Source organism: Eschrichtius robustus, chromosome 9 (genome assembly GCF_028021215.1).
Source record: "Eschrichtius robustus isolate mEscRob2 chromosome 9, mEscRob2.pri, whole genome shotgun sequence".
In the NCBI taxonomy this organism is placed as follows: domain Eukaryota; kingdom Metazoa; phylum Chordata; class Mammalia; order Artiodactyla; family Eschrichtiidae; genus Eschrichtius; species Eschrichtius robustus.
In genome coordinates, this window is record NC_090832.1 from 21,312,882 (window position 1) to 21,338,488 (window position 25,607).

At 43.3% G+C, this 25,607-nt stretch overlaps 1 protein-coding gene across 2 annotated transcripts in view; it reads left to right on the forward strand.

Moving 5' to 3' along the window:
- Window positions 1–25,595, forward strand: part of PLAGL1 (PLAG1 like zinc finger 1) — a 65,681-nt gene extending 40,086 nt beyond the window's left edge. The window contains exons 6-8 of one of the 2 annotated variants that reach the window (XM_068550773.1): window positions 3,954–4,037; window positions 19,172–19,651; window positions 23,424–25,595. In XM_068550773.1, the coding sequence (XP_068406874.1) occupies window positions 19,500–19,651; window positions 23,424–24,663 (1,392 nt within the window). In that variant the 5' untranslated portion in view covers window positions 3,954–4,037; window positions 19,172–19,499 and the 3' untranslated portion in view covers window positions 24,664–25,595. The remainder of the gene's footprint in view (window positions 1–3,953; window positions 4,038–19,171; window positions 19,652–23,423) is intronic. The other variant, XM_068550772.1, reaches the window with a different exon arrangement.
- The last annotated feature ends 12 nt before the right edge of the window (window positions 25,596–25,607 follow it).

Below are 25,607 nucleotides of genomic sequence, written 5' to 3' on the forward strand. Positions count from 1 at the left end.
AGTGGTCGCTTGAAGCCCTGCCACTCTTGCCCCAGGCCTGGCCTCCCTGAGCACACCCGCAGCTGTCCTCTAGAGGGTTCTGCCCTGCCTTGGGGACAGAGCTGTGCCAGGGCCCCTTTTCCTTTCCAGCCCCAGGAGCTGGGGGTGGAGGGGACAGTGTCTTTTTCTCTCCCTCTTACCGCTCTCTCCTTCTTTCAACCCTGAAGTTGGGCAGAGTCTCCTCACTGGGTTTAAATGTTAAGAAAGACAGACTGCTTCTGCTGTCATCTGGGCTAAAATACAAGGAATTACAAAGCCTGCACCTGTTTTAAATGAGCTAGAAAGGATGTTGGGAGGACAAACGAAGTAAAATTCCAGAGTTGTCCTGCTGCACTGATTTGGAGGCTGTAATGAAGGCAAAACATCACCCAAACACTGGTAACTATGGAAATGAAGAGAAGGAAACAGATTTGAGAGACAGTAAGCTCGAAGAATCTGGATAGCTTAGTCAGTGAATAAAATCTAGTATGCCTCCAGAGTTTCTAACTTTGGAGCAGCTGGGAAGCAACACGGTGAAGAGACTGACTGTTAATAATGTGGACTCTCAAATCCCACACTCTGGATGCAAAGCCCGGCTCAGCTGCTCGCTGATTGTGTGACCGAGGGCAAGTTGGCATCACTCCTAAGCCTCAGTTTCCCCATAAGTAAGATGAGGTTGATGCTTCCTTCGCATATGGTTGGTGGTTTGGAGCATTAAGTAAAGTGATTAAAACAACGGCCATGACCTGGTGAGCATCCAGTACATGTTAGCTCTTATTACATAGTGGTGCCAGTAGCTAAAATCGGTGATGCCGGAGGAGCAAGGCCGGCGGGTTAGCCGTGCGGAGCCCCTGCTTTAGGATAGGTGACCTTCAGGGGCACTGACAATATCTAGGCTGAGAGGTGCAGGAGGAAGGTAGATGGATTCGCCTGAAATTTGAAAGAAGTTCAGGATTGAAGATAGAGATTTGGGAGGTCTGTGACCCCAAGGAGTAGTTGGAACCTTGGGTGGTGACTGAAGCCCCCCAGGGATTGTGTGAGAAGGTAGAGGGCCAGGTGCCGGGCCCACAGATCTGTTCAAACTCTGAGCGACCCTTTCACAAAACGACTCCACTGTTGTGAAATGAATATGAACGTCCTGTTTACGGCCTCCACCTCAGAGGTATAATCTCAGTCGCGGTGATCCAGCTTCCCGAAGTAAGACTTAGTTGCCCGTAATCTGCCAAGTCGGGTGGGCTCCTTTCCGTCTGGAATTACAGTCCTTAGAAAATAAAAAACTTATCTGGGAGGCTTTTAGAAAACAGGCCCTGCACATCCTCAACCCAGAGGAGTCTTTCGCTGGAAGCCGAGGCAGGCCTCCCGGTGTCAAGGCTTGCCCAGTTCTTTCCCACTCACATCATTTGAAATAAAAAAGTCAGTCTGAAGAATTTACTTAAGCAAAATCAGGAGTAGCTCCAAGTGAATGAGCTGGAACTGGAGGGAAAATCCCTTTGTTCAATTCGGGTTTCAGTGAACGCTCAGCAGGCAGCTAAACCAGTTCATTAACAGAGAGAAAGACGTGTTTCTCAAAGCGGCTCTCAGAAGCTAATGCTTAGAAAAACAGATTGTGACAGCAGAAATGCATTCTAGAAATCATAACGCTCTAGATTCAGGAAACTTTAGTTTTTGTCATCACTGAATAAACAAATCACTTCCACCTAAATATCGCCCCTTTATTTAAGACAATTCCCTCTAACTGATCTGTTTACCGTGCACCAATCCCCGTTCCTAGAAAAATGTGATTTTTCTTGCAACTCTGAAGCTCAGAAACAAGTATATCTAGAAATGTTTAATGTTATTGGGTCATTTTAAAAAACCGTATTCTTTAAAAAAAAATAATAGAATTGACATATTAAAACCTTTTTTCTGTGATTTTTGAAATCCAAATTCTGACCTGAAAAACAACAGTCTGCAAGTAGCATCCTGTCAAACGTAGATGTGTTATTTTTCCTAACTGCCTTTGCTCTGCTTTATTAAATTGTTGTAGACTGCACATGATTTTTCCCCTGGGGCCACGCATGCTTTCAGGTTCTCTGTTGCATTGTTAACTATTTAAGCATTAGACTGGGGCTGAGATGGCAGGTGGGAAAGGCCGAGGGACTTGATCTCCTCCCTGCCAGAGTTCTCCGCTTTCACTAGTGCTGCTTACATTGAACGGCTTAAGAATAAGCTCCTGTGTGAGCCCTCGGAGGCCAAGGAGTATTGTTGAATTCAGAAAGGAATCTCTTTCTTTTAGTGATAATTTGAATATTTTGACAATGAAGCTAAGCTACTCCACTGCCTGATTTGCGTACTTCATGTCATGTGCGCCCTTTCTAGTGAAGCAGAAGAGAGCCTCTGCCTCTCTGAATTCATAAATTGGCATTGTCCATTGATGAGATGGGTAGGAGCAAAGGAGGAATCATCCAGAAGAATTGTACTCTCTTGCTTTAATGTTTTTTACAGCTCTTAAAAAAAATTAATATAGGCCTTTGGAGACCACCCAATTAAACCACCACGATAAAGGTTGAGTATTTTGAGAAGAGAGATGGACCATGAGGATAATTTGTGAAGTGTTTATGCATGCAAAGCAAGGAATACGTTTAAAACAAATACTCTGGACGATTCAGAAAACCTACTCACCTCCAGTCTTTTCCCTAAATTGTGGTGGATTATTCTTAAACTTTAGTTGTCTGAAAATGGCCTTAATTTTCCTGTTTTTAACTTAATTTTCCTGTTTAATAACTTATGTTATTCAAAATAAATGGTCATAGCCTTTTTTGAGCAAATTAAGAGAAGAAAACAGGCGACCAAGTGAATAAATCGCTTAGGTGAGATATAATTGGCTATGTTACATAATAGATTTACCTTTGTACTGGTAAAGAGAATCCCGAAAAGCTTTCCCCCTAAGAGGATCGACTGGTTAGAATAGTCTTAGTTGGAAGAAGCCAACTTTTATAATTGATTGGTGAACAGAGGTACCCGTTTCCACATGCTCACCAGGGATCAGCGGTACGAAGCTGGCTGTAGACCTTTCTGGAGACTTGGTGAAAACATAAGTTCCCAGGGCCTCAGCGATGCTGTCAGTCAGTGTTAGTTTGTACTGTGGCCTAGGAATCTGTATTTTTAAAAGATTGCCCTGGTAATTCTAATGTATAGCCAGGTTTGGTAACCGTGGAATTGTATATGCAAATTGGAGACTTCAGCCTTTTCACCCTGCACAGTTGATAAATCTATATGAAGATATGAAGCTTTTTATGTGAAGCTTTTGTTGAAAATGAATGTCTACTAGTTATTGCTGATTTTTTTCAATTCATAATTTGTTTCAGGTTCTGTTATTACATAGATTTGCATACCTGTTTTATGGTATTCTAATACTGTTGATTTTTAAAAAATGCCATTTCCTCTGAGTTCTATTTTGAATATTTTATGTAAGCAATTTCATGGTTTTTTTTTTTTTTTTTTTCTACTTGCAGAAAGCAGGGGAAAACATCAGGGTTTTTCTAATCCAGTTGCAAGTAGGACAAAGGATATAATATAAATACTTAAAGATCTTCTTGGGCAAGATTACATGAGACGTTGAAAACCTTTGAAGTTACAACATTATGAACTTCAGCACACCTTTTAAATATATCAGATGATCTAAATGTTACAGACTTTTGCCATATGGTGTATCTGAGACATTTTAAAATTAAGGGTGGTGGGTCTATTGAAGTATTATACTGTAGGATTTTAACATCTGAACTTGATCTATCATCTATTAAAATGCCTAAAAAGCAGGAGAAACTCTCCTCCACACATTAGCAGTTGTGTATGTGTTTGTGCCCTTGGAAGTGAGCAAGCTCAAGTTGCCACGTAAGCGGGGGTGGGGGGCAGGGGGGGTGTTTTCCTAGCTTCGTTCACTTAAGGTGTGCAAGATCTCTTCTTGCAGGTTTGAAGCTTCAGGCTCCTGAGAGGTCTCCCTGACTGCCTTGGAGCTGCTGTTTCCTGTCGCCGAGTAGGTACGCAAGCAGTGATCGCTTTTAAAAATTACTTCTATTTGAGCATGTTTATTAGTAATTGCTTGTAAACACATAGTAAAAGAGGTCAAGGACATGCAGGAGGTTCAAGGCACTTCAAAAAGACTCTGGTAGAGAAGAGCTACATTTCCCCCTCAAACTGTGAAATACCTTAGAACAGAATTCTTTTAACCTTTTCTATTTTAAAAAGCAAATTAGTATCCTCTGTGTTTCCGGGAATCAGATCCTGCAGTTAGCAACTTCTCATATCCTCTGCCTTCCCCACACACAGCCCCTGTAATACCTGCAGATCTCTGGAATTTTCTGCTGACAACGCTGTCAGTTCAGAAGCTTTAAAGCTGCCCTATCTTCACTCCTCGCTTGTGTACATAAGAAGATGTGTAAAGGTTGCCTCCCATTTGTGGAAGATGTTGACTGATAAGCCTAAGGAAGATGCTGGTCACGTACCAGTTGCACTAGGGAGTCCAGCTACAGCTTTCAAGGCTTTGTTTGGAAATACTGCGGTAAAAGCTACTGCTGAAGTCCGCTGCTGTGTAGACAGCTTAGCCGGGGAGGATGGCAAGGTGGGAGTGGAGAGTGGTTGGTTTAGCTCAGAACATCCGGGTTTGGCCTCTGGTCACCATTGTCGTCATCAGTCGTGACATTAATGGAAGTTAACACTCTTAGAAGTTAACACTGTGCATTAGGCTTTGCTTAGTACAGTGTATTACCTGCAGTATCTTTTTATTAGTCAGTGCCTATGGGCAAAGGACTGAGGTGTCTGGACCTCAGTTTCCTCATCTGTTAGCTGGGGATAAAGATGCCTTTCTAGCCTATCTCACAGGGCTGTCAGATGGGCATTAGTAGACAAAGTAGCGTGAGAGGACTTTATGAGTTCAACTGAAATGTAATACTGTTTTACTAAAGGTTATTTTGGCTCCATTTGAAATAGAATATTCTTACTAAATAATATTTTGATTTCTTGGCCAGAAATTGAAATTCATCCCAACGTGGCCAGCATGTCTACTAGGAACTGAGAAAGGCACTGGCAGTTCTCATTAGGGGTGTGTGTGTGGGGTGGGAGTGTCTTGCCCTTGTATCTTCTGGTCACTGTATGATTGACATTGGAAGACCGTGCGTGACAACCAGTAAGATCCTGGAATGTGACTGCCAAGTATTGGGTGGTGAGTCTGTGGGCTGAAGACAGGTAGGGGGTGGTGAGCACCCCAGGCCCTGTGTGTCTCTGGAGCTTAGCGGGACAAGCTCAGGCAAAAGGGACAGGGCCATCGCCAGGCAAGCCGGGAAGGAAGAACAACGTGAGGCATCGCTATAGGCTACTGGGAAGGAGCAGCAAGCATGCGGCAGTGGGCAATCGGGGCTTATTGTAAGCAAGGTGCCTGGCCTCCAGGGCGACAGGAGCACAGAACAGCACATTGACGCCCCTGCGGATGGGCTGCGGATGGACCACACATGTGGATTGCGAGGACAGCTACTTAGAGAGGTTCACATTCCTCCCCATTGAACTGGGTATGATTGTAATGGTTTGTTAAACAAACAAAGAACCTAAAGCTGTGAATGAGGGAGAGAAAAGACTTAAGGTGAAAAGGAGAGGAGGCCCTGCTTGCTAGTGTTCCACTCTTTTTAAGCTCCCCCCACCCCCTTCCTTGACATTCCTTTCTCCCTTTCAGAGAAGACAGTGCAGTAACTTGGAAAAGTTGCCTTGTCTCTCCAGTGCCATTTCCTTTTAAACTGGAAACAGGATGAAATAAAATGTCTGTCACCTTACCAAGAAAAAAAATGAAAAACTGGGGTCCTCTTAAAGGACTAGTGATAAATATTTTAATATTTCTAACCAAGTATTTCTGGGTGAACAGTTTGCTTGGCATCCTTTGAATTTATTGGATGTGCCGTGGAAAGGCCAAGAGAAGATTCTCAGTCAAGCACTGGATAGTAGCTTTGTCCCGTAAATAACACATGTGGCCGCAGAGGTGGGCAGACCTCTGCTTCTGGAGGAAGGGGTGTGAGCTTTGGAGTGGGCACAGCAATTTCACTTTTCTCTCGGAACTGTGTACACAGTTTATAGTCAAGTGAGTTCCGGATGTTCATCCATTGAAAAAGCTTGGAAAAAAAAAGTGTAAATTGTTTTTTGAAACTGCCAATTACATGTGTCCATTCAGTTAATCAGATTAGGTCTCAGGCCCTCCTTGTGGGAAAAAAAGGAACCATTTAGAGGTTTCAGAACAGTACTTTTAAATCTGCTATTCCCGCAGGGTAATGAAGTTATCCATGGGGGAGGGATTAGTGATTACGTGTAACTTTTTTCTTGTGGACAGCAGTCTGTTGATACAGCGTCCTCACTTTCACTGGCTCCCAGATCCCCCCGCCTGGCACATCGGACCCCTTGTGTTCAGGGTACTGCCTTCTTTGCAGGCCCGTCTCCTGCTACCCCGCTTCTGCTCACGCCTGCCTTCCAGCCAAACTAGACCACATGATCCGTGTTGCCCTGTGTTGCTTCATGCCTCTGTGCTTCTACGTGGTCTCCCCTCTGCCTGAAATAGACCTACTCCCTTTTGTCCACCTGGTTCGCTCCTAAACTCAGCCCAAGTAGTCATTATAAAAATTTAGAAAGTACAGATACTCAAAGAGGAAAAACAAAGAAAGTCATCTCTAATTCAGCCCTCTAGCGACCCTTTGCTGACATATTGTTATCTGCACTTTCAGCCCTTTTTCTATTTATTTAGAGAGGTGGTTTTTTTAGGATGAAACAGTCCACCCAAGTCTTGAGCATCCTTTCCCGGTCTCATGTAGCTTTTAAGGTTCCGTCAAGAGATTTTAACTCGGGCGTCTGGCTTCCCGTCATCCATGTGACTAGTAAGCTTTTCTTATTTCTTTTCTCAGTGTGAGCCTTTGCCCTCACACACTTCCTGGGAAGGAATCAGGCTTTTCTTTTCCCTAGAATGGTAACCGTATTAGGACAATAGGCCCTGCCGATAATTAGGTAAGTTTTGGTTCCTCTGTGCCCTGCTCTTAAGAGTTCCAGGAAAAGAGATCACCGCTGTCAGCTATAGAAACACATCGTAAAGGGCATAAAGGCGAGTAGCCGAGGATTTGTTGGGAGGGGGGAGGGGGATATATTTCCAGCTGTCACAAAGGAGTAGTCCCTGCCGCTGACTTTAATGACTAGGAAATCTTCTCCTAACACCAAAGGCTCTTGTCTGGATTTCGGGTCCGTGCTCCACCCCACCCCCTACCATGCTACCTAGAGTTCATTAACAGTCTTCCTGACACATTCCGTCCCATCTCAGCTTGAGAACCAGTCCTGGGCCTCACGCTTGCCTCTCTGGATGCGCATACCCCTTTTGCTTGCTTGTAGACCTTTGTCTGTTTCTTCCTAAATGTTAATATTTAAGAACACCGTGTATGAGGTGGGGCGAGGAGGAGTGGGGAGGATTTAAGACCCTGTAAAGATGTTTCCTTCCCTCCTCTCTGCCTGACGGGTATTATGCCGAGTGACCGGTCCCGTGGAGGTGCTTTGGCCCTGTCTGGGGAGCCCCGAGCTGTGTAAGCCCCCTGCTTCCACTCCATGCAGGTGCGGGAGGGAGTGGTGTCACAACAGGATGGCTTCAGGTGACGCCCCGTGGTGATGGAGCCTGGCTCCTGGTCAGCGGTCCTCTTTTGCCCGTGGTAGTTTGGTTTCTCTCTGTCTTCTGTGGCTCGTCGAGGCTCATATTCCTGGGCTTCTGCCTTTTCCAGTGCTTCCTGCCATCCCAGTCGAGACAGAGTCTTATGGGCATTCTCGATCTGCTTCTACCTCTTTCTTCTCTCCCCACCTCCATGTGGGCCTGGAGCGGCCAGTCTTGACAAAATCAGTTACATGTTATCTTTGATGTGCTAAACACAGTATAATAATAAAAGGCTCCCATCTGTTAAAAAAAAAAAAAAAAAAAAAAGCCCACCTCTTCCCGTAGAGTGGGCAACCAAACAGGATTTTTGAGCTATTAGGGTCTTGTTTTGTATTATCACCATCTAGAAATTATTTGGAACATCTTACCAAATTTTTTTAAAATGCAAACTTAATTCTCATTTTGCTTATTTTTATCACCACAGACTTGTCACTACACTACCTTACCTAAGAGGAACTGAGGGAATTGAGGCAGAAGGCTTCTTCTGTCCTTGGAGCCTCCAAGAGGGACATGCCACCACACGCCCGCTTCCATCTGGCTCCACAGTGCAGAGTAGGTCCCCTAAGGGAGGACCAGTCTAGCAGCGGCCTGCTGTAAAGAAAACAAACCCCTCCCCAGCCCAGGCCACCCCACTCTACCAGACCACTTGGGGAGGACAGACACTGGTGATCAAGGTTGATCATGCGCCCTTACTGACGCTCTGAAGCCACCCACATACACAGAGCCCAGAGTAATTTACAAAGTCACTTACAGAAGTCAGATTCAGAATGGTATCCACTTCCCTGCAGCCGAGGGTATTATTCGCTATTATTTAGTCTGGGAGACGACCTCAGGGTCTCCTCCACATGGAAGTCTCTTGGCTGGCCTGAATGCCCGTTAGGCACCATTAAATTCAATACATCTAAAACTGAACTCCGAACTCCTGTGTTTTGCTAGGTTTTCCTTCTGGGGCTTGACATTTCTTTCCCTCTCCACCGTCACTGTCCCCTCTTTCCTCTACCATTTTCTAAGTCCTAATTTAACTACAGTAGTCCCTCCTTATCTGAGATTTCACTTTCCATGGTTTCAGTTACCCATGGTCAATCTTGGTGCAAAAATATTAAATGGAAAATTCCAGAAATAAACGATTCATAAATTTTAAATTGTGCACCATTCTGAGTAGCGTGATGAAATCTCATGCCGGCCTGTTCCATCCTACCCGGGACGTGAGTCATCCCTTCATCCAGCGTATCCTGCCTGTTGGTCACGTAGTAGCTGGCTCAGTTATCAGACCCGCTGTCGGTATCACAGTGCATGTGTTCAGATAACCCTTATTTTATTTAATAAGCACAGGAGTGGTGATGCCGTCAATTTGGATGAGCCAAAGAGAAGCCGTAAAGTGCTTCCTTTAAGTGAAGAGATGAAACTTAACAACTTAATAAAGAGAAAAATCATATGTTGAGGTTGCTGAGATCTACAGTAAGAAGGAGTCTTCTATCTGTGAAATTGTGCAGAAGGAAAGAGAAATTTGTGCTAGTTTTGCTGTCTCACCTCAAACCGCAAATGTTACGGCCACGGTTCGTGATAAGCACTTAGTTGAGGCGCGGAAAAGGCATTAAATTTGTACAATAAGATATTTTGGAAAAGATATTTTGAGAGAAAGAGAAACCACATTCATATAACTTTCATTACAGTGTTTGTAATAATTGTTCCATTTTGTTCTTGTTGTTGTTAATCTCTGGCTGTGCCTAATTTCTAAATTAAGCTTTATCATAAGTATGCATGTATAGGAAAAGACATAGCATATGTACAGTTTGGTAATATCTGTGGTTTCAGGCATCCACTGGGGGTCTTGGAACGTATTCCCTGTGGATAAGGGGGGCCTACTGTAGTGGATTCCTGTTGCCTGGCTCCCCTGGTCACTGGTCCTGGGATTCCCTGCCCCTTGTAGTTTGGCTTCTCTTGGTCTTCTGTGGCTCTTTGAGGCTTAGATTCCTGTGCTTATTATGCCTTTTCCGTCGCTCAGCAGGAATGCCTCCTATTCCTGTTGAGACAGTGTTTTGTTGGCATTTTTCTACCTGTTTCTACTTCTCTCCCCACCTCACTCTACCTCCACATAGACCCAGAGTTAGTGGCTACCCTTGACTAAATGTGTTAGTCAGCCTGCTAAAATACTACAACAGAAAGCCCACCTTCTCCTAGTGCAATAGAGCAATACATCACTGGCGCTTTATGATTTGGTCTGTGTCTCTCCAGCCTGTTTGTTCATGGTACCCCCATGTTTACATCCATATCCAGTCATATTGAAGTACTTATTTTCAAGTACCCTGTGTTGATTCATTCCCTTGGCCTGCAATAGACCACCTCCCCCTTGAACACCAGGTAAACTTTCTGGCTCAGCTTAAACTTTGGCTTCTCCGTGAAGCCTCTCCTGATCTCCCAAGCAAGGGATAATTACTCCTTCGACAACCATATTTCTTATCCATCTTGAGTTTCAATGATTGTTTTCACTTTTTTTCATGCATAAGTCTTTATAGAGCAATTTAATTGCATCATATCTTAGTTCTTAAGGAAGAGCATCTTAGAATGTACACGTCCTGACTCCAGGCTTGTATACTACCTCTCTCCCTTCCACTGGGCATTACTTGGTTTTGCCTGACTTTCTAATTTTTGCCAATCTAGTTGGGGAGGGGGGGTGTTAAGAAATAAAACAAAAAGTGTCAGATGTGGTAAGTGCATGACACAAGGAAAAAAAAAAAAAAAAACAGGCAGGGAATGGAGGCATAAGGAGTGCCAGGGATAGGGGTGGGGATTAAATAAATTAACCAGGATTGAAGTTTTGCCAGTCAAGAAGGGGGAAGGCCCACAGAGTAAAATGTACATGGGAAGTGATTTTAATGATGGACCAAGAGATCTAACCTGGATAAAACTGTACATATTTTCATTTGTTTATTGGCTACTTGGGTTTCCCCTTCTGTGAAATATCTTTTTATTTATTTTTGTTCTTGCTTAAAGGTTTAAAGGTTTTAAAGGTTTAAAGTTTTGGTTTAAACATTAAGCCTGTAATCTGTCTGGAATTAATTTCCTATATGATGTATGGTAGGAATCCAGTTTCCTTATTTTCCATATGGATAACCAATTATTAAGTAGTCCATTCTTTCCCCAATGATTGCAGTGCCAGCCCTGTCGTATATTAAGTTTCCATACAAAAGTGGGTCTGTTTCTCGGCTACTCATTCTTCTCCATTGGTCCACTTGTCTAATCCTGTGCCTATATCATACTGCCTTAATTACTGTAGCTTTTTAAAAAAAAAGTTTTTATCTGTTATCTTTTACCTTTTCTTCTTTGGTCTGTTTGTATGATGATGAGAATGAGCCAGTTGAGTGGAGAAAGTCTTGACTATTCATGACTTTTCCTCTTCCATATAAAATTTTAGAATGATCTTGTCAAGTTCCAACAAAGAACCTTGTTGAATTTTTGTTGGAACTTCAGTGAATCGGTATATTAATATGAAGAGAGCTGACAATATTACAGTAATTCTATCTGTATTTCTCTATTCATGAACATGGTATATTTCTCCATTTATTTAGGTTTTCTTTTGTCTTTTAGTATAGTTTTGTAGTTTCTCCATAAATATCTTGTTTGTCTTTAGTTAGATTTATTCCTAGATATCTTTGCTTTGTGGCTAATTAATTTTAAATTATATTTCTGTTTGCTGGCATTTAAAAATGCAGTTGATTTTGTATTTTGATTTTTGTAACCAGATACCTTGTCAGACTTTCTAATTCTCATATTCTATGTGTGGATTCTTTGGAGTTTTCTATATAGTCATCTGTGAATGGCAAAAGATTTATTCCATTCCAATTTTAAGTCTTTTTATTGCTTTATTGTTTCGACCACAACTTCTAGTACAAAGGTTTAACAAGGAACAGTGATAATAGGCACCTTTTTCATATGACAAAGATAGTAAACTGTTTCATTAACTTAAAAATTATCTCCTCTTTCCTGTTTTTTAGTCTAATGATGCACATTTTAACAATTTAACCTATGGATGGTCTACTGTTAATTAGTCTCTGGGTTATAAAATGTTGCTTCATGGTGCTAATCACTAGTGAGCATTAGGACTAACAAAGATGTAAAAATAGCACGTACCCTCAAAAGAAGCCACATTGGCAAACATAAAGGTGCCTAAGAGTCATCAGGGGAGTTTATTAAAATTGCGGATTCTCAGGTGCTCCCCCAGCAAGTTTGACTCAAATGCCTGCCTCTGGGGTCTTGCACTTGTCACTGTCCTTGTTGTTGTTTGTTGTTTTCTTCTTTTAAAATCCAGTTCCTTTAGGGATATCTCTATTCTCTGTAGGATATTAATGATAGTTGTTTCTGAAGTTTTCTCCATATGGTCTTTTTTCTTCTTCATTTTCCTAGCTGCTTTTTTCTGTTTGTTCTGTGTCGGTTTTTCCTAATAGATGCTTGCTTCTGATTTCTGGTGATCCTTGGAGGCCTACTGACTTGTGAGTGGAGCCATAGAAAAGCTGATGGAAGCTTTGTGTACTTAGATAGGGCTTGTCAACAAGGGCTTCGTTGTAGGGGAATATGGGTAAACCCTTCAGGACTGCCATTTGTCCTTGTCGTTAGCTCTTTTCTCTTGGGCTAGTCAGCTTTCCCAGAGAAGATTCTTTCAGTCTCCTGTCCTGGAGAGTATAATAGGCCTGGTTGCCTTTGTTCTGATAGGCGAATAGGGGAAGTACGCAAACTTCTACTTAATTCACCCTGTTTCAGCATAGTACCCCCTTCTCATACCCTCTTTCGGGAGGGGGTCAGAGGGCTGAATGCACTGACAGACTTTAAACCACTCTTTCTGTTACTATACCCGCTCTTATCCCCACTTCCAGAAGTACCTAGTGCCCAACTTGGAGACTTTTGATGGGGTCTGCAGGGTGAATCAGGTTGCTTCATAGCTTTTCATTACTGGCTTAGAATTCCGCTTTCTTAGGAAGGCTAAGTCAGTTACTGCTTGTTTACCTGCTTTCCAGCTTCCAAAAGTTTGTTGCAGTTTTCTCCTTTCCTGTTATCTTAGGCTGTGTTTTTGAAAAAAATCTCATTAATACTGTTTTAGTAGAGTTTCAGGAGAGACTGGGGCTACATACTTTATTCAATTTACCATGTTTAGCTAGATATTACTCATACTGTTTGTGAATAGAAGGTTAGCACCCCGTCCTTTTTCATTTTTTCTAAGTCTAATGCATAGATTTGATGTTCTAAAGCTGTGGTATAATTTTCTCTCTAGATATTAGGTAAACAGTTCACTTTGGCTTTCTTGCTTATCTTCAGCCTTGTTTCTAAGAAAATAAGAGCTTAGTCACTGGGTTAACAAAATTAAGCCTCTCAAGGTGACAGTTTAAAAGAGTCAGTAGGCTGCAAACCTGATTGCTTGGCAGGCTAGGGAGGCAGGGGCTTGCTGTGCATGGCGCCCCCGAGAGCAGAACCGGGGGCGGGCAGCCAATGCTTCCCACCACTGAAAGCAAATTGTTTCAAACATATTAAAGTGGAGATGTCTACCCGGTGTTGAATAAATAGTTCTGGAGGGAACACAGAAGAACCCTTTGTGGAAGCAGTTTCTCACCAAACCAATCTTCCCTTTCTAATTGAGCCGTGGTTTTCAGTGCTCTGTTTTATCTCCACCATGACCACCTTAGCCCAAGCCCCTGCGGGCTCACCTGGACTGTTCCAGTCACTTTCTTGATGGGCTCCCCGTTTCACCATCTCACCATGTGGAAAAGGAGCTCATTCCTCTGCCTGGGAGTGACAAGGAAAGTAGGAGTTGGCCAGGTAGACAAGGGGTGGCGGGATAGCCCAGGAAGGAGCATAGCATAGTGTGGAAAACACAGAAGCGTGAGAGAAGGTGGCACGTTAAGGAGATACCAAGTAGATGGATCTGCAGCTGTGGTTGCCTTTGGGCCACTGTGGGAGAGAGGTCTGCAGACATAGTGGGGTGACAGGCTTTGGGGATCCAGCCTGAGAGTTCATCCTAGGCAAGAGCCTTCTTCCAAGTGGTATGTCAGCTCAGGTGTTATGGATTTTAATGATAGCATCTTAGTACTTTATTGAGGATACATACACACACACTTTAATAAAAGACTTTTAAAGATGCTGACAAATGAATCCCTATGATTTTGAGGGCAGCCTTCCCTCTAGTCAAAAGGTAGGCCTGTCTTAGATGATAGGATCTATTAAATTATCATCGGTACCCACGTTTGAAACGAAATTTGTACAAGTTGTTTATTGCTTGAATTTCCAAAGAAAATTATTATAGACCCCCTCCCTTTTTTTTTTTTACTTTAACCTGATAAAATGCAGTGACCGAGGCACAAAATATATGGTCCATCACTTAGGAAATATCAGTGACTTTGTGAAAAGTGAAACTGAATTGATAGCACTGAGAGGGATTTTCCCTTTTTTCATCTAAGTCAGTGTCCTTTAACCTGTTTAAATCTAGAGCCCCTTAGAAAATCTGAAGAAAGCTATGGTCCCTCTCAAGAACTCTAATACACATGCCTCCTAATTTTGCACAAAATTTTTGAGAATTCTCAGCCGTGGGCCCTGGAACCTCTGCCATGGGCCCCACTTATGAACCCCTCTTCTCAGTTAAGGCTGAGAACCCAGCCACAGCCATCCGGTAGGGTACTCATCAAGCTTCACATCTGTAATCCTCAACCAAGTTACTAGCCCAGCCCCAAGAGCTCCCCTTTTGCTGATGAGACATATAATGAGCCCCAACTCTTCTAACACCGTACTTGCTCAGATACAACACCTAACAAGTTTTTACAATGCATGTGCATAATGAAAAACAAGCAGTAGCGACCACCTGGAGGTTCTGGGTATCTTCTTCCTCCAGCTGATATTTCTGGATGGTTTTTTCATAGATGATAGAGACTTGCTATCAGAGTCCTTCAAATATTGAGGGGAGCACCCTCTCTAGAAGCCTCCTGGAGCCAAATAAACAATGCATTTCCACCTGCCCTGCTCCATGATTGGCTCTTTCATATTTTGTGACTGTTAGAAGAAACAGAACCTTATTAGAGGCCCTTTTAAAATTGGCCTTAACACATTTATATAAAAGCAATCCCAGGTTTCAGGACTAGGAGAGAAAAACACTAGGAGAGAAGGTTTGGAGTAGAACCTTCTTGCCCACAAGGAGTGATGAGTGGAGCCAAGAAAAGAACTTAGGAGTACCCATGTTGGAAGACTAAAAATGGAAATTCAGTTTCCTCTCAGAAATGGGCCTTGCATCGTGTCACTGGGGACAATGGAAATAGAAGCCAGAAGTCATAGTTTATTTTGAGAATGTTGTAAAACATTTGTCTCCCATTAGCTGATTGTGTTACGCAGCATTGGGGACGTCCTGGAACTACACTTGTGCCCTGACCTCTCCCTCCGCCGTTGTATACCATTAGCCCTCAGGGAACACAGTCCTTCCTGGCTGTTGCCATATATATATGTTCTTATTCCAATCTGATGCTCTCTCATCCCCAAAATAATCAGCATGAACAGAATGGAGCAGATGGCACAAGCCTTCTTTGGCATACTGGCAGATCTGTATCACTCACTCAGTATTTTTAGAATCAAGGGGATTGAAAATTATGTCCTGAGATGTTTTGGGGGAAGACTTACTGTCTTTCCAGGGTGACAGGTGTTGAAATATTACCGTATTTAAGACTCAAATGCAATCTGTATGTCAGGTTACAGAACTGACTGATTATCATCAGGACCATCCCTTTGTTAGTTCTCCGTTAGGATTGTTGGAGGTTTGCCAAATAATAGAAAGTTAATCACAAGTCTGTTTTAAGGGTGTGGCCAGAAAGCTCATCAGGTTTCAACCAAAGATTTGAATCAGCAGCAGCCAGCCAGTACTGGTCAAGTACATGGTGATGGGAGATGCTGTATTATCCACACGGTCTATTTTTTAAAAATAGCTGGGCTTTGATCCTCAGCCACAATGAATTTATAATCTGTTGGGGAGACTATGTTTATAATAGTTTGTGATTATATCATGAAAACAGTGCAAATATTTATATTTGAAGATCCGTATTAATGAAATAGAGTTATGGTGAATGAAATGTTATAACTATTTGTGAATTTGAGTTCATCATTAAAAAAAGCCTTCCTGAAGAAACTGAGGAATGTTTACTATTATAAATGAATTCAGTTCAACATTCGAGGACCAATTTTGCACTTAGGGTTGGACTAGGTGTATTTAACACAGAGACCGAAACTCAAGAAAGATAAAAGTCTTGGCAAAGACATTAATGCAATAAGTTTAATAAGTATAAAAGTAAGCGCTTAAGTGACCTAATGTTTTGTTGTTGTTGTTGTTCTTTGCAAGTTTAATGGGGAAAGAGTTGGAGGAAATGTCTCACATTTAAATACAGTATGGCCATGTCTAAAACGCCTTGATTATATACCCACCATCTTTGAAGGCCCGAGGGAAAGGTAATGAGGTCTACAGCTTGTTGGACTTCTGAATCTAGGGAAGTGGCTGGAAAGTGCATCTGGGAAAACTTTATTCAATGCTAAAGGCAGGTACTTTTTTCTTGAATAAATCTTATTTTTCCTTTGTATGCTTGGTGCGTTGGTGAGCAATCAAAGTTGATATCTGTTGAGAAACAGAGCTCAGGCCAGTTTTTACTTGCAACCTCTTATGTCCTGTGTGTGTGGAGCATGTGCATTATCCAGGCTACTGGCTCCTCCCACTATGAGTAACGGATGGTGAAGCATACATAGCAGAGAACGTGTGTCTCTTTTCTATTATATCCATAGTTGAGTGGTTAGAACCATGTGCCAGTTTGCAGCTGATGGTTTCTGCTTTTAATCCCAGTGTTTATAAATACTACCATGTAGTTGTATGGTGTGTTTTTAGATTACCGAGTGCTTTCAGATCCATCTTGTTTCAGTTGGTTGTCCCTACCAGCTCATTTACATGCATCAGATAGATAACACAAACTGAAACTCAGGACAGCTAACAAAGGGGTGAGCTGGAATTTGAAGTAGGGAATCTTTCTAGTGTATTCATAAAACAAATGATGGGATCTACATAAATACCTTCTGTGCTTCAGGGAAACGCCTGAGGGCAGATGAGCAGCCTAGCTGTGCCTGAAGGAAAGGGTAGCCTTGCCTTCATCTCTTTTGACAGTGAAACTGAGAGTGCCTGTGCCTTCCAGTACAGCAGCCACTAGCCTCCTGTGGCTACTTAAATAAAATAAAAATTTCAGTTTCTCAGTATCACATTTTGAGTGTTCAATAGCCATCCATTTCCATCACAGAAAGTTCTGTAGGACACTGGTCATCTCTCGTAAAGCAGGAGTTGGGGAGAATGAATTTAAAGTATACATGCAGGGGATTGGTGTAGGTGAGAAGCCAGACCAGCTCTTTCTCCTGAGTGACTAGTGCTGTTTTGAGTTCAGCTATAAAGAGAGCAAGAAAAAAATGCATTTCAAACTTCATATTGTGTGTACATTTTAATCTCTTAAAGTAGACCTGGATAAAACACAGCAATTTCAAGTGAATGAGTATATTTAATGATGATGATAAATTCTATGCCTTTATAGCTGGGCCAGTATTATAGCCAGACTTAGGCTGGATGAGAAGTAGGACACACCATGAGTCCTGGCAGCAAAATCTCGGCCACACAGGCTAGAATTCCTGGAAGGAATCACTTTGTGGCCAGGGTGGCTGGGATGCCTCAGGCCGGGCGGCGAGGTGAACCGGCAGACGGACGGTGCAGGACAAGGAGCTGGGGGAGAGGGCTTTGGACAGAGCTGGGACTGGGGCTCAGTTCAAGTCACACTTGGTCACAGAGGAATAAGCTGTGTGTGTGTGTTGCCATCAGAAAGGAGGTTTGGTGCCAAGATGCTAGCTGAGAATGCCGGTGTCCCCGGCTTTGGATCAGTGCTTGAAGCTTCAGGTCAAAGTGCACACGTCAGCTCTGAAGGTTCCAAGCAGGTGGGGCAGGATGGTGAGGGGTGTCTGTCTGGTGCTGGCTCCTTGTGAGCTCTGACCAGACACTGAAAACATCCGAGCTAGTTGATGCGGAACACAAGAAGTTTCCTGCAAGTTTTGCCCCTTAAAAAAGGAATGTGTTTGTCTATGGTTGCATGTGCTAGGTGCTGATATGTTTAAAGATGCTTGAACTATTATTATCGTAAAATTTCATCTAGCTAGACTCCAGCTTTCTGATCTGAAAGTAACTACAAAGGTAAGTAAAAATTAACTTTTAACAGTAAAGAGCAGCTCTAAAAGAGTTGGCAGTAAATGAATGACTGCAGGGAACAGACGCCTTGAAGACCTGCTGTGATGGGTCAGGTTGCTGTGAGTGCCCTGCTCACTTGACAAAGTTCAGAAAAAGCTGGCCTGGGTACAAAAGCTACTCCAGTGTGTTTAATGTAAGCATACAGTACGCTATTTTATTATTTTTTTAATAATTGGCACGTGAAAGGTTATGTCCATTGCCTGAGGATTAACTCTGTCTAGAATAGCGCAGATTTCTAGGTAGCCAGGCTTTTACTGTGTTGTTCATGATGCTGCTTTGGACTCTTAAGGCTTCCAAATGATGGTCTGTTCGTAGAAGAAGAGCCTGGATTTGGGTGATCTGCCTGGGTTGGAAGGGTGGTAATAACTGGGATTGGAGGCAGGTTGAGGCGGCAAGCCCACCTCCTAGGAGTGGCCTTCCAACAGGTAGCTGGTCCCCCAGGCTGGGGCTGGGGAATGAGGAAACGTCCCCAGAAACGAATGGGGAAAAGAAGAGTAGAACAGTTTCCTGGAGGTTGGTGCCTGTACATCTAAATGTGCTCTGAGCTCTGCCCGAGCTGTCCCTTTGTCTCCGTGGGAATCTTGTCTCCCCTCTAAAGGCACCACATCAGTGAACTAAACTAGCTTTATTCCCACTTTGTCTACATCGTAGACTTGAGTCCTGCACGGTAACCTCACAAATTAACTTATATGTATACAAGTTATTTCGGCTCATCCCCTGGAAGTTTAAACAGGTGTGATAAACAACTTATGTTCTGCCAACAGTGAGTGAAGGGGACTAGCCCATGGCTTGAATAAGCAGGGATGATTTTTTCTGTACCAGTAAAACACTTGAACACACTGGGAAGGTTTTTTGTTTTTTTCTTTGAATTGGTAGACTGAACTTCACAATGACCCGAAATTATGGTTTGAAGTCGGTAATACCGACTTTAAGGAAATAGCTGTCTGTATCACAAGGGAAAGTGTGCTTCATCTACCATCAAAACACTGTGCACTTGACTCCTGCCACCCAGGAGAAGCAGACAGGTGGATTCATATGCAGAAGGACCTCTTACAGCACACAGGAGGATGGAGAGTTGTGCTGCATTCAAGCCATTTAAAGGAACACGTTGATTCCGGGGAGTTGTTTTCAGATGAAATGCAAGGAAACTGTTCCTCTTCTCTCCACAGACAGTTTGGTGATCCAGGACGTGCCCCAGCTCTAGTGATGCAGATTGCCTTTCTGCTCTGGAACCTCATCCATGCCTCAGACTTGCTCCTCTCAACCTGAGACTGCGTGGAAACTGGGATGTGGGAAGCAGGAAGCAGAGACAGTGGTAACTGAGAGGCCCATGTCTGGGTAGAACCAGGTCCGGGACCACAACGCTGCCTCCCCCCTGGCCTGGCGCTCAGCTGCTGTGGCTCTGCTGATGTGCTCAGCACCGTCCTTCTATTTGTACTTAAATGGCACAGCATTTGGTCAGCGCATCTGAAAAGGAAGGTGTGAGAGACAAAGCCCATGGCCACCTACCCCTGCCAATTATGTGGCAAGACGTTCCTCACCCTGGAGAAGTTCACTATCCACAATTATTCCCACTCCAGGGAGCGACCTTACAAGTGCTTGCAGCCAGACTGTGGCAAAGCCTTCATTTCCAGATATAAATTAATGAGGTGAGAGGCTTTAGAAAAGGTATGTACTTTCACACATTACCTTTAAAAGGCTTTGCTAGCCCTCAGACCAAACACCGCAGGGGAAAAGGGATGCAGAATGTGGATGCATTTTAGCCTTTATGGCTGTATCTCAAGTGATTACTATAGTTTTTGTATGACAGTTGTGCTTTGCAGTGTCCAGTTCACTGTTTCAACAAATATTTCTTGTGTTCCTACAAGAAGCCAGGCCTAAGGACAGAAAGATGAGAAGACACATGGCTAGGGAGATAGTCATGCAAACACCATTAAAATGTAACCTAAGGGCTTTGACGGAGCTGTGCAGGTGGCGGAGGTTGATGAGACCTGGGGAGGCCCCTCAGCAGGGTCCGGTCTTTAGCTGCGATGTAAAGACTGAACGGGAGGCGACAGTGAGCAGCCTCTGGGAAAGCCCTGGGCCTCGTCCTCGAAGCGCACATGCGCAGAGGGCAGCGACGGATGGGAACAGGGGAGAGGCTCAAGACGCAGGGGGGAAGGGAGCAGCTCAAAACAGGCCTCGTCTACTGTCCTGAAGGGTTTGTTTTCTTCTGATAAGTCTAAGAACTGAAAAACATGATTTGGTCAGGATGTTAGAAAGATGCTCTGGTAGTAATTCGGAGAAGAGGGAGGAGGCCCGTAGACTGACCTGCAATCTGTTGTTAGCAGTCCAGGTGTGAAATATGCAGAGCTGGTCCCGGTTCTGAGAGTGAGCATGGAGGGGAGGGTTCACCTCCGAGCGCTGGCTTTTGGAGGAGTTTCTCAACTTGCCTCTAAAAGCCACCCTAACAAGTGCAATTCTGTTGGGTATACAGATGTTAAGTATGTGCATTTAATCAGATTTTCAAAGGCATCCATGATACGACAGAGGGTAAAAACTACTCTTTTAGGAGATAGGTCCTTTTTTAGAAATAGTACATTTAGTCTGAATTATCAACATTTCTTGAGTGCCTATTAGGTACTCACTTCCCTGAGGAAAATGAATATATGAGATGTAGTTTCTGCCTGTAAAGGATTTTTATATTATAGAAAGACAATATATACTCAAAATCAGTAAGTGACACAGTAGGCTGATTGACAGTGAATGCTGTGTGTGTTATGTACTGAATATATGGTACCTTCAGAGCTATACACACAGAACTGCCACTAATCTATGCCTCTTTTGATACCTGGTTAAGGGAAATGCATCTTTTGCCTCTAACTTTCATGAAATGAACTTTTAACTTTCAGACTAACATACAAACGCATAGGTAAGAGTCAGAATTTAGCAGGACAGAGTTTCCATCTGAGTGGTATGAACACGAACCACATTATAATTAGATCTGGGAATGCCCCTGGAGGAAGGCACTTGAAAGAATTAAAGAGAGAGATAAATTATGGCTCTTAAGAATAGCACTGTTATAGATGATGTAATATAATAAGCTGATTTGTTAAAATAAGCCTATACACGCCTAAAATTCAAATGTGTTCTGTACATCGGCCGATCTCTAGTAGCCATAAATATGTGTTGAGTGCCTACTGTATGCACCGATTTTGTTGCAAAGGCTTCCTGTTTTGCAACACGCTTCTTATGTGTACACAGTAATTATCCTTACCCGAACACCAAAAGCAGTGTTAGCTACAGTTAAGCCACAGTGAGGATATTATAACCATGGATAAAGACCAAAACACATATAGGAGATAAATATTTGGAAAAGACAGTGGCGCTAACAGATTACTGGAATGACAGGAATTAGGTGGGATTACTGTGGTAAACCGCACTGAAGAAGATGTCTTAAGCAATATTTAGGAGGTAGGTGGTGGTGGTTCTGAGGAAGGGAAACAAGTTGTTCAGCTAAGGGTGTGAAGAGAAGCAAAAAAGGGAAGCAGTGTGCTTCATGCAAGAACAGCCTTCCCTGCTGCAGTCACCGACATTTCTTGCCTCTCTGGCCTGAAGCAGCGATCTAATAAAGGGATAGAAGAGTGGCGAGAGGGCAGGATGCTTTAGGTTTTGCTTTTTTTTTTTTTAAAGGCAGCATTCCATCCTGTGTCCCTCAGTTGTAACATAAGATCCATTTTATAAGCAGAGGTTGAAGAAGAAAATAACTGACTTGCTTAACTAGAAAAGAGAACATGGGACTTCTTAATACAGCAAAGGATGAAAGCAGTTACATGGAGAGAGCAAAGGGCAGGAACAGTGATTTGGCAAGGCAGACGAAGCCCCAGTGTAAGCAGTTACCCCAGAGGAATTCTAAGATCATTGATGTGGTCCAGGTGACACCAAAAGACGGTGGTATTTGGTGACTATAGGACAGACTGAAACTGGTGGTTTCTTGGGTTGTGAGGTAAGAGGAAAAGTTAGGGAGGGAAACAAGATGTGGAAGTAATTTCAGCTATAAGATGATCATGTTCTAGATTGGAACTGTTGCATGAGCAGGTGAGGGGGAAATTAAAAGAAGAATTGGATGCCAGGCAGAGGAAAGAGTCAAAAAAGAGGGGTGGTAGCTGGTAGAATGTGAAAACTGTTATTGCTCAGGTAAGAGTTGTGTCCCCCTGAGCCTTTCTCATAGGTAGGACAGCAGTAGGACAGGAAAGTGTGGGTAGGAAATACCAGGTCCAGAGTTGTTACCTTGGCACTGATCTACACAGGGGTGATCAATGAAATTTAATCAGGTAAAAATCCTTCACAAAGGAAAAAGGGGAGAGGGACAAGATCCAGAACAGAGCTTTAGGGTTCCTAAACATTAGTGCTGGACCAAATAGAAAGAAAGTTGTTTAAATGTCAAGTTTGTTATTTGCCCTCTAGCAGCCTCGAAAAACCCTTTCGACAACCTATGAATGTATTTAAATGCATGTGGAACCTGGAGAGACCAGCATCACTTCAGATCCCCCAAATACCTATTGCATTGTCCCCGTTCCTCAGCACTGTTTGTACCTGTCTCATAGAACCTGCCGCAGTCAGTGTATGTTTCCCTGTACTGTCCTGGGGTAGCTGCTTAGTCCTTCTAGAAAAAGTCCTTTTGAACTTTGCCGAAGAAATTACCAATGACCTTTAGGAAGCGAGTTGAAGGTGGTCTGTCTAAGAGGGATCTTGAAGAAACGGAGACGGGCTGCATGCATGTGACATGACAGCCAATAGGAAAGTATTAAACGGCAGAAACTAAGACTTGAGCGTAAAGGTCTCATGGGAGGCGGGAGGCTGACGCTCCGAGAACAGGTGGTGGGCTTGGCATTCTGGGTCCAATTAGACACTTTCTCTGAGGTTAAAGATGACAGACTTCTTAGCTTTATGTCTAAGGCCTGAACTTTTTGTCTCAATAAAGACCAACCAGAAATTGTATTAGAAACAGTAAAACTAACAACACTGGGGGGCAGGGGTATGGGGTTCTGTGTAGAAGGCAAATTGGATCACTTCTGGAAATTCAGAAATTTTAAGAGTATAGAATAGTCACTTAAACCCCTTCCTGAAAAATATTTCATGATCATATATCTTAAAATGCTTGTATACTTGTATTTGTTTAGAAATCTCTTTGTGTACATTAGGAAAATGTGTTCTCCAAGCGTATTCTTTACAGGTGTGAAAACTGCATCATGTAGTACCTGTTTTTTCATTATACAGTTTATGTGTAGAATCTGGAAAATACAGAAAAGTATTTTAAAACTAAAACACATATACCACCACCTAGAGAAAACTACTATCAACATTTTAATACTGTTTCTGTATGTTTCTTCAGCTCGTAAAAAACTGGGTCTGTTGTGAACTTCTTCCTTCTGCCCCTAGGCACATGGCTACCCATTCACCCCAGAAATCCCACCAGTGTGCTCATTGTGAGAAGACTTTCAACCGGAAAGACCACCTGAAAAACCACCTCCAAACGCACGACCCCAACAAGATGGCCTTTGGGTGTGAGGAGTGTGGGAAGAAGTACAACACCATGCTGGGCTACAAGAGGCACCTGGCCCTCCACGCGGCCAGCAGCGGCGACCTCACCTGTGGGGTCTGTGCCCTGGAGCTAGGGAGCACTGAGGTGCTGCTGGACCACCTCAAGGCCCACGCCGAAGAGAAGCCCCCTAGTGGAGCCAAGGAAAAGAAGCACCAGTGCGACCACTGTGAAAGATGCTTCTACACCCGGAAAGACGTGCGGCGCCACCTGGTGGTCCACACAGGCTGCAAGGACTTCCTGTGTCAGTTCTGTGCCCAGAGGTTTGGGCGCAAAGACCACCTCACGCGACACACCAAGAAGACACACTCACAGGAGCTGATGAAAGAGAGTCTGCAGTCCGGAGACCTTCTGAACACCTTCCACTCCATCTCTCCCCAGTTCCAACTGAAGGCTGCCCCACTGCCTCCTTTCCCTTTAGGGGCTCCTGCACAGAACGGGCTTGCAAGCGGCCTGCCAGCTGAGGTACACAGCCACACCCACGGCCCCTCGGAGCAAACCTCCCAGCCTGTACCCGCGCTGCCAGAGCTCCTGGCGCCGCTCCACCCCGCAGCATCCCCCAGCTCTCCCCCCCCACCCCTCCAGAATCACAAGTACAACACCAGTTCTACCTCATACTCCCCACTTGCAAGCCTGCCCCTCAAAGCGGATACTAAAGGATTTTGCAATACCAATTTGCTTGAGGACTTGCCTCTGCAAGAGCCTCAGTCACCTCACAAGCTCAACCCAGGTTTTGATCTGGCTAAGGGAGGTGCTGGTAAAGTAAACCTGCCCAAGGAGCTACCTGCAGACGCTGTGAACCTAACAATACCTGCCTCTTTGGACCTTTCCCCTCTGTTGGGCTTCTGGCAGCTGCCCCCTCCTGCTACCCAAAATGCCTTTGGGAACAGCAGTCTCACCCTGGGGCCTGGGGAATCTCTGCCCCACAGGTTAAGCTGTCTGGGGCAGCAGCAACAAGACCCCTCACTTGCCATGAGCACTATGAGCCTGGGCCAGCTCCCCCTGCCCCCCATCCCCCACGTTTTCCCAGCTGGCACTGGTTCAGCTATCCTGCCTCATTTCCACCATGCATTCAGATGACTGGTTTTTAAAGCGTACCTTTCTTATTCTGGAAGATGTTTTAAGAAGCATTTTAAACATCAGTTAGTTATGATACAAGGAAAGAGTGAGAAAGCAGGACTGGAATATGGCTTATTCAGTGATGACGGGCTTGAGAGAAGAGAGTTCTCGAACTGCATGTATTGTGCCAATCTGTCCTGAGTATTCATGCTTTGTACCAAATTTAATAAGCAAGTATTCTTTAATGGAACTGCAACCATTGTCATAACCGACATCCATACGAGGGCTGCTATATATAGGTGTTTGTCAAATTGAACTTAATCGTAAGCCATGATCATAATAATGTTAACTAAATAACTTTATGTGGCACTGCCTAGTAAGGGAACTATGGAAAGGTTTGGATTTCTCCAAAATGGGAGAATTTTTAAAATAAGAAAATAACCTTTATATTGCATATTATGACTAGGCTGTGTATTTCTTTTCAGGGATTTTTCTACCTTCAGGGTTGGATGTAGTTTAGTTACTATTGCCATAGCCAACCTATAGTTTTACAGAAACAATTTCTTGTGGAATAATAGATGTCTCCATTTTAAAAAAGCATTTTAAATGTAGTTTGAATATTTTCCACAGGATGCTACAATGTGAGTTATCACTTCATTTATCTTAAAGACTAAACTGATTGTCAGTTACATCTGACAGAAAAAAAAAAAAATCACTGTGTAACCAGGTTAAGCGGTAAAATAATCCAGGCGTCAGTCAAAAAAAGCATTTTACTGACTTTAATATTGATTATATTTTTAACAGGAATTTAAGAATATTACTGGAATTTAAAAAAAAAAAAATATATATATATATATATTAAACAAGAATTTCCTTTGCTCTGTCTGGCTTAAAATACTACTCTGCTTAAGTATTTTTAATCACCAATAAGTAAATGCATTTTAAAATTCATCATTTAAGTCAAT